Below are 17,252 nucleotides of genomic sequence, written 5' to 3'. Positions count from 1 at the left end.
TCTACCTTGCCACGAAGCACAAAGGTTGACACACAGGGACTTTCCAATTATCCAGCAGTGGTACTGTTCCTTTACCCTTGTGGGTAATAATATGGTAGCTAGACCTTCAAAATTTATGGGTCTAAACTTTGTTAGTGCTGTTTCTTTGCTATTCTTTTACCCTTCTTGGTCAGAGCGATGTAGTGGGAGCTGCAAGCTTCACGTGCTCAACTTTGGCAGAGAACTTTGGCAAAGTTATCTGTGGTACCCATGAGCTATTGTTGCGTGTGGGAAGTGGGTGATTGAACAGTAAGATTCATGTGTTTTCTACTTCCCCAGAAGTCTTTGACAGAATGCCCATAATTTCCGCAAAACTGAGTGCGTGTGACAGGTGCTGACAAGGCTGGAAAAGGCTGGAAAAGTAGGTGCCTCTTCGATTTCTGAGATCGGCCCTCGTGGTCTCTGGGGAGCCCAGCTTTTGAGAAAGCGAGCGCATCTTCGATTTTTGAGATCGGCCTTCGTGGTCTTTGAGCAGCCCAACTTTTGAGAAAGCAAACGCCTCTTCGATTTCTGAGATCAACCCTCGTGATCTCTAAGCAGCCCAGCTTTTGAGAAAGCAAACGCCTCTTCGATTTCTGAGCAGGCGCCTCTTCGATTTCTGAAGCTTCGTCGAGTGCAGATTTTTATAGGGGCTGGCATTAAGTTCCAAAGCACACTTGAATCTCCACCAGTAGAAGCTTCATTCTTGCACTTCTAAGATCTTGATTTGTCCGACCTCTTCTCTCTTCAACACCTTTGAAAATGTCTGGCCCCTCCGACCGTCGTTTTGACTTGAACCTTGTTGAAGAGGCAGCCCCGCCTTCTCCAGACAACATATGGCGCCCATCATTCGTCTCCCCTACTGGTCCTCTTACCGTTGGGGATTCCGTGATGAAGAATGATATGACCGCTGCGGTGGTGGCCAGGAACCTTCTCACTCCCAAAGATAACAGACTACTTTCCAAACGGTCTGATGAGTTAGCTGTTAAGGATTCGCTGGCTCTCAGTGTTCAGTGTGCAGGTTCTGTGTCTAATATGGCCCAACGCCTATTTGCTCGAACCCGCCAAGTTGAATCATTGGCGGCTGAAGTGATGAGTCTCAAACAGGAGATTAGAGGGCTCAAGCATGAGAATAAACAGTTGCACCGGCTCGCACATGACTATGCTACAAACATGAAGAGGAAGCTTGACCAGATGAAGGAAACTGATGGTCAGGTTTTACTTGATCATCAGAGATTTGTGGGTTTGTTCCAAAGGCATTTATTGCCTTCGTCTTCTGGGGCTGTACCGCGTAATGAAGCTCCAAATGATCAACCTCTGATGCCTCCTCCTTCTAGGGTTCTGTCCAGTACTGAGGCTCCAAATGATCCCCCTCCGGTGCCTTCTCTTTCTGGGGCTCTACCGACTGCTGAGACTTCTCCTAAGCAACCTTTGTGAAGGCTCCCTCTTGTGTGCTTATTTTGACTCATGTATATGTACATATTTGTAGCTTATCGGGGATATCAATAAATAAGCTTTCCTTCATTTCAACGTATTGTGTTAAATACACCAAAGCCTTCTTTGCTAAGTTCTTTGAATTTTCTTTTGTTAAAGCTTGTATGTTGAAGCTTTCTGAGTGGAGCATGTAGGTTGGGGTAGTGTTCCCTTAATTTCCCGAGTGAGGAAAACTTCTCGGTTGGAGACTTGGAAAATCCAAGTCACTGAGTGGGATCGGCTATATGAATCTTAGAACGCCATTGTGCTCGATCCTGTGTCATGTCCTTCGTTAGATCCAAGTACTCTAAGTCTTTTCTTAGAGTCTCTTCCAAAGTTTTCCTAGGTCTTCCTTTGCCCCTTCGGCCCTGAACCTCTGTCCCATAGTCGCATCTTCTAATCGGAACGTCAGTAGGCCTTCTTTGCACATGTCCAAACCACCGTAACCGATTTTCTCTCATCTTTCCTTCAATTTCGGCTACTCCTACTTTACCCCGGATATCCTCATTCCTAATCTTATCCTTTCTCGTGTGCCCACACATCCAACGAAGCATCCTCATCTCCGCTACACCCATTTTGTGTACGTGTTGATGTTTCACCGCCCAACATTCTGTGCCATACAGCATCGCCGGCCTTATTGCTGTCCTATAAAATTTTCCCTTGAGCTTCAGTGGCATACGGCGGTCACACAACACGCCGGATGCACTCTTCCACTTCATCCATCCAGCTTGTATTCTATGGTTGAGATCTCCATCTAATTCTCCGTTCTTTTGCAAGATAGATCCTAGGTAACGAAAACGGTTGCTCTTTGGTATTTCTTGATCTCCGATCCTCACCCCTAACTCGTTTTGGCCTCCATTTGCACTGAACTTGCACTCCATATATTTTGTCTTTGATCGGCTTAGGCGAAGACCTTTAGATTCCAACACTTCTCTCCAAAGGTTAAGCTTTGCATTTACCCCTTCCTGAGTTTCATCTATCAACACTATATCGTCTGCGAAAAGCATACACCAAGGAATATCATCTTGAATATGTCGTGTTAACTCATCCATTACCAACGCAAAAAGGTAAGGACTTAAGGATGAGCCTTGATGTAATCCTACAGTTATGGGAAAGCTTTCGGTTTGTCCTTCATGAGTTCTTACGGCAGTCTTTGCTCCTTCATACATATCCTTTATAGCTTGGATATATGCTACTCGTACTCCTTTCTTCTCTAAAATCCTCCAAAGAATGTCTCTTGGGACCCTATCATACGCTTTTTCCAAATCTATAAAGACCATGTGTAAATCCTTTTTCCCATCTCTATATCTTTCCATCAATCTTCGTAAGAGATAGATTGCCTCCATGGTTGAGCGCCCTGGCATGAACCCGAATTGGTTGTCCGAAACCCGTGTCTCTTGCCTCAATCTATGCTCAATGACTCTCTCCCAGAGCTTCATTGTATGACTTATTAGCTTAATACCCCTATAGTTCATGCAATTTTGTACGTCGCCCTTATTCTTGTAGATAGGCACCAAAGTGCTCATTCGCCACTCATTTGGCATCTTCTTCGTTTTCAAAATCCTATTGAAAAGGTCAGTGAGCCATGTTATACCTGTCTCTCCCAAAAGTTTCCACACTTCGATTGGTATATCGTCTGGGCCTATTGCTTTTTTATGCTTCATCTTCTTCAAAGCTACAACCACTTCTTCCTTCCGGATTCGACGATAAAAAGAGTAGTTTCTACACTCTTCTGAGTTACTCAACCCCCCTAAAGAAGCACTCATTTCATGTCCTTCATTGAAAAGATTATGAAAATAACCTCTCCATCTGTCTTTAACCGCGTTCTCTGTAGCAAGAACCTTTCCATCCTCATCCTTGATGCACCTCACTTGGTTTAGGTCCCTTGTCTTCTTTTCCCTTGCTCTAGATAGTTTATAGATATCCAACTCTCCTTCTTTGGTATCTAGTCGTTTATACATATCGTCGTAAGCCGCTAACTTAGCTTCTCTGACAGCTTTCTTCGCCTCTTGCTTCGCTTTTCTATACCTTTCACCATTGAAACGATCAACTCTACATTAATAGTTGAGCCAAAAAAGTGAACTTCATTAATAAATACCAAAACGTAGGCGAGTGAAATTCCTTTTCTTAACTTTTGTATTATTCTTTATAAAAAAAAAAAGAACTTTATATAAATTAACTAAATTACAGAAATGAAATGAGGATTTGAACTTGAGACAAAGGGAAGTACCATATTGCCAACTCGACTAAGCTGCAAAGTACAAAAAATATTAAGATTTAATTCACCTTCTTTTAAAAGCACAAAATATTGCTACTTAGTATTATGGTCTAAAAGTATTTTTCTTCACTCGTAAGTGAGATATCTTTTGTTCGATTCACCAAAAGTGTATTTGAACCACACTATTATGACCGCCCATTGTGAGGCTTAGTCCATTCATATCTTTTATGAAAAGAAAAATTCAAAAAATATTAATTTCTTCATTCTTAATATGAAAACTATTTTATGACTTAAAAAAAGTATTTGACTCCTAAAATGAGTTCTTCCTCAAACTATTTTGTGGTCGATTTACAGAATAATAGGGCAGTTCAAATAATAATTCATTATGTAAATATATTTCTACAAAAAAAATTAATTAAAAAATCGTTTAATCAATCAATTTTAGCAAATAAATAGATGATTCGTGATGGTTTTACAAAATTCATTGAGAAGTTTTTATACAATTCAATAACTGAACGATCTCATAATTTATTAGTTTTTTGCACATATGATCTTTACATAGTTATTTACAATATAAACGGTTTTGATTATAAGTACGAAGTTTCATAAATCGACCACATAGGAAATTCAAAACTTCTACTCACATTGAGAAGCCAAGTTAATTTTATTATATTTGTCTAAGATTTTTATTGATTTTCCATTAAGAAAAAGGACTTTTCTTTCATTATTTGGAAATACTTGTGGTAAATTCCATAAAATGGTAGCTTAATCGAATTACCCCTCCTTTTGTATAGAAATATCGATGCACGGAAAAAAAAAGTTTCGAGGAAATTACTAAGCATCCGCGTTCGAGAAAATTTCCGGATAAGGCAGGAAAACGTATAAAGCACCAACTTTGCATTCCTCTTATATATATGCAAGACACGATCACACTACCTATATATATACATATATGACCATCGCAAAGAATCAAATACCATAATACTTAGGGTTTAACGAAGCTTAATCACGAAAAATCTCCTAATTAGCAGACTGATTTTGCGATTAACAGTCGCAATTTGCTTCTAGGGTTCTCGAATTTCAGAGAGACGAAGAAAGAGGAGAGAGAGAGTACGGATAAAGGTTTGGGATTTTTGATTGAAGGGGATGGGAGGATGCTTTTCGGACGTGAGGGGAGGCAAGGACGCCGTGGGCGGAGCCCTGCCAAGGCCCACCGAACCGAACGCCAAGAACGACGGCGCTCACAACGATGCCATTGAATTCTTTTACAGGGCGCATGGTGCTTACCCGCTTTTTACGCAACTCGAGGTACAACTCCGGCACTGCTTCTGAAGGGTGATCGATTTGCCTTCAAATCCCTACTCCTACGAACCTTTGAATTTTCTAATTTCTTTGTTTTTCTGGAATTTCTATTTCATTCTTTTCTTGGAATTTCTTATTTAATTTACATATATATTGGGTTTTTCGAAATATACATATATATTAGTTATTAGTTATTTTGGCTATAAATATAACCTCACAAGATCTTATTTTATTTTATTCATACATTGAGTGCATATATTTTGAGTTTGCAAATATTATTTTGTAGTTGTATTTTGAAAATATTATTTGTCTCAATTTTTGTTTTTTTCCTTTTATTGCAAATGTGTTTTAGTTATTGAGTTTTTTAGCATTACGAAAATGTTGCTCATTTATGATCGAAAGATCACAAATTCGAGTCGTGAAAACTTGTTTTATTGTCGTGCAGTTTAGGTTGCAGAGAAAATTGAATAATTCAGCCGATTTTACTATTATATTTTTGTTGTCGTCGAGTTTCTGCTGTTAGGTTGCAGAGAAAATTGAAAAGTTCAGTCCATTGTACTATTATATTGTTGAAGTCTTGAAGATGAAGTTTCATTCATAGTTCATTGCAAGGTGGCGTGTTACCCATGTATCCACAATACCCACTAAAATGCCAAGCGTCACAATACCCACTCATCCAAATGTTGGTGAGACTCTTGTGTTAGGCGGTCTAACCACATCCGTCTATTAACGAACACATCACGCGTTATTGACTTTCAACATATCTTCCAAACACATTATGTGAATATGCTTGTTAGTGAAATTATTAAAGTGAAAACTAAACAGTTATACGCTTGTTAGCGCAAACATCTTATTGAATGATTGGACAAGACATGAAATATGACCGCCTGAAATAAGATTTCCCCCAATATTAAGGACCCAAGTCATATTTGGTTTACAATGTGTTCCAAATGTTTGACCAAAATACTATGTCAACTTTATGTGTATCATGTTTATTTGCATGGATGTTTCACAAGTGATTGGTGTGTTACGTGAGGCTGCATGTTGATTTGAGCCGCCTCCTTTTGGCTGAATTGAAAAATGGCCTACAGAGGGTCTCACAAACAGGACATTAGCAAATTCTCATTTTTTTTTTTTGTTATGCCAATGTTGACTTGGGGACCATAAGACAAAACCTTTTTTACAATGTGATACTTTGCTGGGTCCAAATTCCAAAAGCCTTGTTTATTTATTTCCTCTTGATTTTATCTTTTATTTTTTGTCTTCCAAAACCAAGTGCAGTGGCGTACTAGGAGTCATACAACTGATGCCACTTAGTGAATTAGGCTTGGTTGTTGTTTTTGTTGTTTTGTGTTAATGTTTTTCAATTTTTTGCTACAGTTATCCTTTTCAGCATCCAAGCTGCTTGATCTTGATGTCACTTCAAAGGTATGTTATCCATGTCACCTTACTTGTGATAACATAGCAGTTAAAATACTGGTTAAGTTTTATCTAAGTTAGTAACAAAGTTATTGTAACAGTGTAATCTGACCGCTACGAGTTTACTATCGAGGCTAAAAAAATCTCTGGTTTTCTTTCAGAGTGATCCTATGGTGGTTGTATACCTCAAGAAGAATGATGGTAAGCTAGAGGAACTCGGGCGAACTGAAGTCATACTGAACAATTTAAATCCGGTATGGATACAGAAAGTTTCAGTAGCTTATCAGTTCGAGATGGTGCAGAATTTGATGTAAGTTTCTCTTATTTTCTGTAGCACCTATGTTTCTGAAGATATCTTTGTAGTTTATCTGACGTTTGCTTATTTTCTTTTCTTGTGTTCTCCTCGAAGATTCCGTGTCTACGATGTTGATACACAATACCACAATGTACCTGTAAAGGTATGACGAGACTTCTTTGAATTTTTAGCGTTTCTTTTAGAACAAAAAACCTAATACAATTCATGTGTTAACCTTCTTATTTTGTTGCCTTGCAGACTCTGAATTTGAGGGATCAAGAGTTTCTTGGAGAAGGCAGTTGTATCCTTTCAGAGGTAATTCTCTTGAAATCTGTTCAGCTCATATATTTTCATTGAGCTGGTGTGATGCAGCTAAGGAAAGATATCGATATAGCTTGTAGTGGTTTCCTTTATTTAATCATATGCAAAACCGTTGGCCAAAATGTATTGAAATAGGTACCTAATTTACAGTTTGCTGTGTACTCTCTTTTCTGACGGCAGATTGTGACTAAACAAAATCGAAGTTTAACATTGACTCTGAAAGGCAAAAACGGGCTTGGAGGTTTGAGAAACTTTGGAACACTCACCGTGCATGCCGAGGAAACTATTGCTTCTAGGAGTGCTGTAGAGATTAAATTCCGCTGTGCCCACTTGGACAACAAAGATCTGTTTTCTAAAAGCGTATGCATTTCAAAGAAGCTTCGTGCGATCTTTTTACTTGTATATACAAATTTCTTATATTGTATGATTCTTAGGTTTCTCTTCCCGATTCTTCACTTCAGGATCCTTTCTTAAGAATATCAAGAACTGTTGAGACTGGGGGTTCTATTCCAATTTGCAAGACTGAGGTGGTGGATAACAATTTAAACCCGACCTGGAAACCATTATGCCTGAGTATGCAACAGTTCGGAAGCAAGGTAAGCTTGTGAATTATTGCTTGGTTACCTGTTAAATTAGAGTATATAAATTTTGGTAATTGAGAAATATGATAGAGAGATCATATAACTTTCTTCAATTTGATGCAGGACACCCCACTGGTTATTGAGTGTTTTGATTTCAACAGCAATGGCAACCACATTCTTATTGGGTAATTATTGATTGGTTCCAACTCTTTATTTTGTTACTTATTGCATGATATCATTGTTTTGTGCCTGGAACACAAAAAAATGAAGGTTTTGAAATTAACCTCTCTATTCGTTTTACTCAGGAAACTCCAAAAATCAGTTGCAGACCTTGAAAAACTATTCAAAGAAAAAAGTGGGGTGAACTTTTTTATTCCATCTTCTCGTGCGGGTCATGAAAAGGTATTTATTCAATCTTGCAGTGTCCAATTCCTTAGTATATCATGTCAATTTGAATTTACTCACGTTTGCTTTGTAATATGCTAATGTAGGTTTTGAAGGGTCAGCTATTTGTGGATCAATTTTGTGAGAAAGAACAATTCAGCTTTGTTGACTATATATCTAGTGGATTTGAGCTTAACTTCATGGTTGCAGTTGATTTTACAGGTAAGTAATGTCAGATAGTCTAGTAATTTAATTCATTCTTCATTCTGCAAAAGTTCATGGGTTTGATATATTTTCTTGTTTCGAATATTAAATTTTGTCCAGGTTCAAATGGAGATCCTAGAAAGCCCGAGTCTTTGCACTATATTGATCCTTATGGCCGGCTGAATTCTTACCAGCAGGTAAGCATGTGCTTCAATAGGGATAGTTCTATCTTATCCACCATATTCTTTTTGCAGACGTGTATTGAGTTCGTACATAATTAAGGTCATTTGTTCTCGAGCTTTTGGTGTTATGGGTACTTTTCTGTTCGATATTTAGCGAAAGCGTATTGATTGATTAGATGTTGTCATTTGCAGGCTATAACAGAAGTAGGACAAGTCATTCAGTTCTACGATGCTGATAAGAGTTTTCCTGCTTGGGGCTTTGGAGGAAGGACGGCTAATGGAACTGTATCACACTGCTTCAACTTGAATGGAAATGCAAGTGAATCTGAGGTAAAGGAGTAGTTTAACTCTTTGCAATGCTCTTTTACCCTTTGTTTGCAATCTTATTCAACACACCTGAACTATATTTTGTTTAACCATCTCAGTAAATTCAATCGTGTCATTTATTTAACAGGTTGTCGGAGTTGAAGGCATAATGGCTGCTTATGCCAATGCTCTACGCAATGTTGCTCTGTCAGGACCGACGTTGTTTGGCCAAGTGGTTAACAGGGCTGCTGAAATTGCCGCCAGGTCCCTCTCGTCCAACAACAACAAGTACTACGTCTTGCTCATTATAACGGTAAGAGCATGACGAATTCAAATTGAATTTTTAACTCCTCGGTTCTTTGTTTTACCAAAAATGATAATATAAATGCCATCTTGTTTTCTAGGATGGAATCCTCACTGACCTTCAAGAAACAAAAGATGCTTTGGTGAGGGCATCTAATCTTCCTCTATCAATCCTCATCGTTGGAGTTGGTAATGCGGATTTCAAACAAATGGAGGTAACACTTGTGCTTATTCAGGATTTTCACATACTGGTTTTTGATTTCTGCATATCGTGAAGTTTCGTCTGAATCCTTTGTATTTGGCAGATCCTTGACGCTGACAACGGGCAACGATTAGAAAGTTCTACAGGTCGCATAGCTACGCGTGACATTGTCCAGTTCGTTCCAATGAGAGATGTGCAGAGTAAGTATCCATGACCTCCATTTCTCTTTCTAAACATCCATTGTACCTTTAGGTGCACGTCAACATCGTGTGATGCGAAGTTACTAGAACTGTCATTCATCCTGTACTAATTTGGCAATCGTAATTTTTTTTTCTCGGGTCTTCTTTCGTATTTTAGCTGACAAAGTATGTGGGGTTTGTAATTTGTAAGCAGGTGGGCAGATTTCCGTTGTTCAAGGTCTTTTGGAAGAGCTGCCCGGACAGTTTTTGAGTTACATGCGTTCCATGGACATCAAGCCGCTCACCTTCAATGCCGCTGCCCAAGCATCATCTGCCTGACCGTCAACGGATTTCTTCTTTCGTTTTGAGTCCCTCCATTAGATATTACAAAGCATGTTTAGTTAGTTAAGGATGGTTTTGGAACATGAAGCAGTTAAAGTTCAAGCCGAAAAATGAGAGAGGCCACATTAACTATGGCAAATCTTTGTACCCTTGTAAGGGGACATCACGAATACTTTGTAGTATCGAGCATTCATGCTAATGCAGTGTGAAATGTAAATATGAATGCTCGATACTACAACAACGCATTGGATATTACAAAGCATTTCATTGGTTGATAAACGTGAAATTCAAGAATCTATCAGAAAACTATAAAATCTCTAAATTTCGATCTTTCTTGCAGTCCAAGCATCTGCCTCAATGATTTTTGGCATGATTAAAAGTTTTCATGACAACTAACAATGCTTATGACTACGGTTGACAAGAAAATGAAAGCACTCATGTATTATAGAAGTGTTTTTTGAAAAAGCGCGCATGAGATGCTTCTTCAGAAATTATTTCCAAGTGATGTGTTTGTAAGTTGCGAATGAGTCCTAAATTTTTTTTTGAATTTTAATATAATGCTTGCGCAAAAGTACTTCTTAAAAAAAATTTCTAACTTAGTCCTTAGTAAAAATTGAGCAAATATTGTGCGTCATATCATTCTCACTAATTTGGTTTAGAAAATTAGTAATTCATGAAACATATTCTTAAAATTTAGGAAATTATTTTAATTTTATTTCTTCATTATTGTGGACTTATTTATTTATTTTTTTGGTGTGGAGGATTGTCGTTGAAGTTGGAGTTAGGTATAGACCGCTCATCTGCTTTTGATTATCCTTTGTGCTGTGCTCACCTAAAGCTTCATTTTCAAGACTTGTGAGCAATGGTAGATTGATGAAATATATTGGGAGGGGTTCAATAAGAATAGCGAGCAATTTTTTTTGGACGGAATGGCAAGCAAATTAGTATTTTATCAATCCTTAGTAGGCCTTAGGTCATTTGTCAATTCGTATTGCACACATGTCAACATTTTTCGCACAAGCATGTCTACTAACGTCAGTAGTTTTTTAGCGAACTTGCCGACAGATGCCAATATATGCCGAGTGATCCTATCGACAGATGCTTATAGCAACACATACAAAGGCATAAGGCTAGCAACTATCATGCCTGAGAACCATAAAGGCAATTCAAAAAGCAGTTGGAAGACAGCTTTCAAGAGCATCTCATATTTTCAAAAGCAGTACCCATCTCTTGCATGGAGGATTTCTGAGTTTGTGGAGCTCAAGGGACCCACCTTGTCCCAAAGTGAATTTGTCCCTACTTGTGAGAACCTCTTTCGTATGAACCTTCAAATTTATCTAATAGTGAATAAACTTATGAGTTGAGATTATTCCTATTTACCAAAATATAAGGAATAATTTAAACCCATAAGTTTATTCACCATTAGATAAATCTGAAGGTTCATACGAAAGACGTCTTCACAGGGCCTCCAATTAGGTGAGCAATCATAGTACTTAGGTGAGCAGTCTTGGTACTTCACATGTTTTGTCTGCTTCCTTTTCTTATAATTAAAGCATTTTCCCAACATGAAAAAAAGAAACGATCAACTCTACATCTATATATAAAGCCAATGAAAACGATGAATAGTGATTTTGATGTCATCAAATTTCAACAAAAAAAAGTTGGTACTGCCGAAGGTTGACAGCATTGTCGTTGACAGAACAGTATGTTAGCTTTTGCCTTGGCAAGTTTAGGTTATGAACTGTAGCTCACTCTGTTTGATAAAGGGGAATGATTTCCGTGCACTTTTTTTTCAATTTTGCAGACCATTACAGAGAGAGAAAATGAGTTTACGAAACCACTTAAATGCTGTGTCTACTTGTTGTAGGGTGCGTAATGCGTTCAAATGAGGAAGTGGGCTTTCTGGATGCAAAAGTTTTAGTGGTGGACTTGATATCTCAAGAAAAGTCACGTACAAATAATGATCTCGATTTTGGTAAATGTTGTTACATTTACAGAGATTTATTTATTTTTAATGTATAATTCAATTATTTAGTAATTATTGAACGGATGAAATTAATTATTGAACGGCTGGATTAGAATGAAAATTTGAAAGTAACCTCTTATATTTGGCCACGTGTCGAGTACATTGAAAGTAACCATCGTGGTGGGTCCCACACTCTCCTAGCTAGGTGAGCGTGACGCCAACGCCATGTATTTAGATCAAGACTCATAAGCGACTGGTGAGCCTTGGACCCAAAAACGAGTAGATGTGTGTGTTTTGGGTTGGATTTGAGACCTAGTTATGTCAATTTAACATAGATGAAAATACTCTACAATTCCCTTCCTACAATTCGTTGTGTGAATAAACATGACGAACAAGGACGGCATAGGAAACATGCTCACAAGACATGAGACCAACTTCATAACACTGAGTAATTTTAATTGTAGTATTTTGTACTAATGATACAACTCTCATGTAAAAAAAAGTTTACGCGTAAAATTTATGCTTACGCGTAAAATTTATATCATTGACAATAAACGTTCATTTTCCACGAGGTTGTCGTTTGATGACTTCACCACGTGTAAGGTGCATGGGAGTCGTGCATGCAAATGCAGTCACAATTTCGTTCACCGTGGAAAATACTAATCAATTCCGATGTTTGTTGGAATATCAACAACTTCAAAAATGTTTCCAGTCTTTCCAGCACATTCCTGCATCATAATCCTCTCTCTCTCTCTCTCTATGTATATATATAGAAGAGAATCTTTTTAAAGCATTTTCGATACAAATTTACTAGTTGGTGGGTTGTTGGAACTTGGACAGGTATCGTAAATTGCAATCAAAAAGTGAATTGGTCTCCGCCTAGTCAGTCAATCGTCAAACCACAACCTTTTCCACATACATGTATGTGAAGAATGTTCATTATTTCATATTATAATACATTTTCCAAGCAATTAGCCATAAATATTTAAAATAATAATGCAGCTAATTAAGCTAATGTAGTATATTACAAAGAAGAGGATCCTTTCACTTTATGAGGATTCTAAGAGTTGGTTTGGTATTGCTGTACTTTAAAAAAAAGCTGTTGTGAGAATAAGCGGTTGTGCTGTGAGAATAAATAGCTGTGAAATAAATCAGCAGAGTGTTTGGTAAATTTTTTTGTAAAAGTGCTTTTGGAAAAAAAAAACAGTTTGATAGTGGATCTTTTCATTAAAAGAGCACTGTAGCTCCATGTGCTTTGAAAAAAAGACAGTTTTCTAAAGCTGCAAATAGCAGCTTCAGTTTTTTCCTTTGATTTCAGCTTATTCTCACAGCAGCTTCCAAAATAAGCCTTTTTTTTCAGTTTACTAAACACCTAAAACCCTCACAGCTTTTTTTCATGGATGCTTTTTGTTTAAGCACCTCACTCCCAAACCACCCCTAAGGATCCCTACATTCTATCTGGTCATCGTATATCATATAGTCAGTTTTTGTCATGTATTTTTTGTGTTTAATTTTAAATAAAAAAAGGTTAAATAATTTATAACATCACGATACACGATGAATTGTTAAAATGTGAAGATCCCTCAATCCCCACAATTTGGATCCGAATGGGATCCAAATCCTATTTATACATGAAGTGATATTTTGTGTGATCTATATTTCACATTGTATGTAAACAATCTAAACTTGTACACACATGCAGAGGCGGATGCACATTAGAACCAAGTGATCTCAGGACCATTCGAAGTCTAGGAAATATACATGCGAACGTCTTCCAACAACCCTCCGTATTTGGCACGTGTCTTTTTGTGCCCACCAAATATTTGATGTAATGTCTGCTATACATGTCTCAACAAGTTGCCCTGACATCACTTGACAAATTCTCTCGATATCACTTATCAAATTGTTTCGGCATATGTCGATATGTGTTGACATCTACGCAACATAGTTAGCTGACGACAACAAACCCATTAGTATTCCATGAAGTACCTCAGTAAATAAACTATTTTTTTTTTGCATGTTTCTCACTTTGTTTTTGTCTAAAAACTTGAACGTTTAACATTGAAATTTCCTAAAGTCTAAATCTTGAATCTGTCACTGCACGTATGTACGTGTGATTGAGATTTTAAAACTGTTGCAATGAGATGGTCAGCAGCAAGCATATTTACCCAATAAATTGTTGATAAATTTATCTAAAGTTGATACCTGATCGTGATATACCATTTGATTTCATGCATGCTTTCGTGATAATATTGACGTCATTCTGGTGACGCCAACTAAACCGTTGTAAGAAGTCTTATCTAAATAATTTGCTATGGACTAAGCTTTATCCATAAACATATTGAAGTCAACTTCTATGAAAAAGAAAAAAGAAGGACATATTGGAGTCGAGTCATTAGGTTTATCCACAAGTATTTGTTTCCCAATATTTTATATTGCATTATTGGCACACTCCATAAGCCACAGTAGTATGAATGGGACAGGAACTCCTCGACCTCTTTGAAGAAAAAAGGGAAGAGATTGGCTACTCTTACCCCGACAGGAGTATTGCAAGGGAAGGTAGAAATTTTCCAAGTCAACTTTGAAGAAGAAAGAGAGAGATTAGCTACTCTTACTACCAGCGTTAGAGAATATCTACAATTTTAAGTCGAAAAGATTTACGCATAACATCTAACTATCAGCTGCTACATATATAGATTTACGTATGAACTTACAGATCTTGCACCAATGAGAACTATTGGATGAGAGAATCGAACTTGGATTAGGGTTAATCACATGCACGCCCTTACCAAATGGACCAACCCTTGTAAGCAATTTCAACAATTCAATTTGATTTGGTTCGATTCCATTCAATCCTCAAACTAGTAAACCAATCTATTTGATGGATGTTTTTATTTTGTTATTTCTCTTCATAAACAAATTGAGAAAATATTGTGCTTCATATCATTCTCACTAATTTGGTTTAGAAAATTAGTAATTCATGAAACATTTTCTTAAAATTTTGGGAAATTATTTTAAAGGAAAACTAATGAAAAGGGCTTGAAAACTTTGAGTTTTAATGATAAGGATGATGCGAGAATTACTTGACACACAAATTAAACCCTCTTTTTGACAATTGTAGTATAGATATAAGTAGGGTATCGTTCTAGGCCGGGGATTAGGAGGGATTGCTAATCTATTCTAAATTAATTTAAAAATATTAAACAAGACTCAAGGACACAAAACTAGGCTAAAAACTCTAATAACTCGAAACACACTTAGAATGACTCAACATAATGAAAACAATCAATTTAGACACTAGGAACTGAAATGGACGGAAATTGAATTAAAAGACTAACAACAATGAAAACTAACTAAATAATATAATTTAATAATGGGGGGGGGGTTTGGTTTTGACGAGAAGTAAATTAAACTTAAATAAATTACAGAATTGACAAAAGCATGAATTAAGGTGAAAGGATAGGTGACGGACTGGCTAGAGGGTTCTTCTCCACACATGACACATATGCAACCTAAATTGATTTTCAGTTGTTCTTTCAATAAATTGTAAATCTCAACGCCCCAAATTAACCGTGAATTGCACTAATTAACCCTTAATTTTTCCACAAGTTATTGGGTTGGATGATTGCATACGACAACCCAAAACATTCCCTACAAGTTCCCTACATGAATTGCATAATAGAGATACAAGCAAGAATCATTAAGTTCTATGAAAAACATAAGCATTGACGAGGCACTCGTTACTATGATTTGCATGAAACTTATGCCAAGAATTTACTTAACGTGATTGTGAATAGCAACCTTCACTACTTGTGAATATAAGTTCATAACGATTAGGTGAAACTCCCTTATATTCTAGCATCAAATTCATGCATGTAAATTAAGTATGCATCCTTAATCGACATACAAAAATAAGTTATCAATCAAGCAGTTAAGCAAATTAAATCACAACTCAGAAATCACAACTGAAGGTAATCAATTCATATTACAAATATATTCATGGCTTTGAACTTCCCTCTAGCTAAGTAGGGGATTAGTTCCTCATACTTGCAATTAAACAAAAACAATTGATATTAAACATAGAAAAACAAAGTAGAATACACCTAGAATGCTCCAACAACTCCAATGGAATGGCTAGCAAAACTCCAAGCACTCCTCCTTCTTTGCAAGCCTTGGAACTAATGTAAATGTGTATGAATTTCTGTCTGTTTTGAATGAGGTTGCTGCCATGGTATTTATAGGAAAAGGATGGACTTGTTTAACACAAAATTTTGGTGGAATTGAGTAGGTGAGCAAGGCAAAGAGTGGGAATTGTTGGTGGGTTAGGTATTGAGTCATCCATTCACATGTCATGGTGAGTTAAGCATTGCATCATCCACTCACATGTCATGGTGATTTAAGCATTGCATCATCCACTCACATGTCATGGTGATTTAAGCATTGCATCATCACTCAAATTTATGGTGAAAGTGAATCAATGCCCACGGCATTGAAGAATTTCTTGGTTTTGAGTGAAGTTTTGGTCAATCCTTCTAGAAATTTATCCCTTCTTGCAACTTGTATTTGTTTCACCAGATTTTTAGCATGTTCATAGCCTCTTTTGTCTTCAAATTCGTCCATCCTCATGCCTCCATGCTTGCACAATCCAATCTTGGCCCAAAAATGCTCTAGAATGTTCCAAATTGCTTCTTTTTGCATACTTTGACACTAAAACCTGAAATTGCACGAAAATAACTTTAAACACTATAATTATCATAGTTTAGCTAATTAAAAGCAAGAAAACAAGCTAACTAAGTCGTATAAATATGCTCCTATCAAAGGACAAAATAAATGGTAAAGTGAATAGTACCAAGATTGACTTTTTAGGGTAAAAATGTGGTTTTTCGTTAAAGTGAACAGTACCGGGTGCTTTTCGTTAAAGTTCCCTTATTTTAATTGTATTTCTTCATTATTGTGGTCTTATTTATTTTTTTGGGTGTGGAGGATTGTTGTTGAAGTTGGAGTTAGGTATAGACCGTTCATCTGCTTGATTATCCCTCGTGCTTTCTCACCTAAAGCTTCATTTTCAAGACTTGTGAGCAATGGTAGATCGATGAAATATATTGGGAGGAGTTCAATAAGAATAGCGAGCAAAATTTCTTTTAGGCGGAATGGCAAGCAAATTAGCATTTTATCGAGCTTTGATAGGTTTGAGGTCATTTGTCAATTCATATTGCACACATGTCAACATCTTTCGCGCAAGCATGTCTACTGATGTCAGTAGTTTTTGAGCGAGTTTGTCGATACATGCCAATATATGCCGAGTAAGCCCATCGACAGATGGCTATAGCAACACATACAAATGCATAAGGCTAGCAACTATCATGCCTAGGAACCATAAAGGCAATTCAAAAAGCAGTTGGAGGATAGCTTTCACAAGCGTCTCAAATTTTCAAAGGCAATATCCAACTTTTGCATGGAGGATTTCTGAGTTTGTGGAGGTCATCAAGTGACCCACCTTGCCCCAAAGTGAATTCACCCCTACTTGTGAGGACCTCTTTCGTATGAACTTTCAGAT

The 17,252-nt window shown here is 37.1% G+C and overlaps 1 protein-coding gene across 2 annotated transcripts; it reads left to right on the top strand.

Annotated features, from left to right (window-relative positions):
* The first annotated feature begins 4,659 nt into the window (after positions 1-4,659).
* On the top strand, positions 4,660-9,946 carry LOC103423573 (protein BONZAI 3-like). Of its 2 annotated transcripts, none has more exons than XM_008361664.4 (16): positions 4,660-5,017; positions 6,392-6,439; positions 6,592-6,740; positions 6,840-6,888; positions 6,984-7,040; positions 7,227-7,406; positions 7,508-7,642; positions 7,751-7,812; positions 7,933-8,029; positions 8,119-8,233; positions 8,336-8,412; positions 8,590-8,727; positions 8,852-9,016; positions 9,108-9,221; positions 9,312-9,408; positions 9,602-9,946. In XM_008361664.4, exons 1-16 carry the CDS (start codon positions 4,856-4,858, stop codon positions 9,724-9,726), a joined length of 1,770 nt encoding a protein of 589 aa, XP_008359886.1. In that variant the 5' UTR covers positions 4,660-4,855; the 3' UTR covers positions 9,727-9,946. The 2 variants fall into 2 exon arrangements, with proteins under 2 accessions (XP_008359886.1, XP_028945910.1); XM_029090077.2 differs by having other exon boundaries at positions 9,599-9,946.
* The last annotated feature ends 7,306 nt before the right edge of the window (positions 9,947-17,252 follow it).

The sequence above is a fragment of the Malus domestica genome, chromosome 12 (genome assembly GCF_042453785.1).
Source record: "Malus domestica chromosome 12, GDT2T_hap1".
Lineage (NCBI taxonomy): Eukaryota > Viridiplantae > Streptophyta > Magnoliopsida > Rosales > Rosaceae > Malus > Malus domestica.
Note: the sequence above shows the minus strand (reverse complement) of the source record. Positions and strands in the feature narration are given on the sequence as shown.

What these genes read in the sequence shown, in the direction of transcription:
- LOC103423573 (XM_029090077.2), top strand. Translation starts at nt 4,856, where the DNA reads ATGGGAGGATGCTTTTCGGACGTGAGGGGAGGCAAGGACGCCGTGGGC. An exon ending in AAGATCTGTTTTCTAAAAGC is followed by an intron (nt 7,407 to 7,507) that starts GTATGCATTTCA and finishes TCTTCACTTCAG; the next exon opens with GATCCTTTCTTAAGAATATC. An exon ending in GGCAACCACATTCTTATTGG is followed by an intron (nt 7,813 to 7,932) that starts GTAATTATTGAT and finishes CGTTTTACTCAG; the next exon opens with GAAACTCCAAAAATCAGTTG.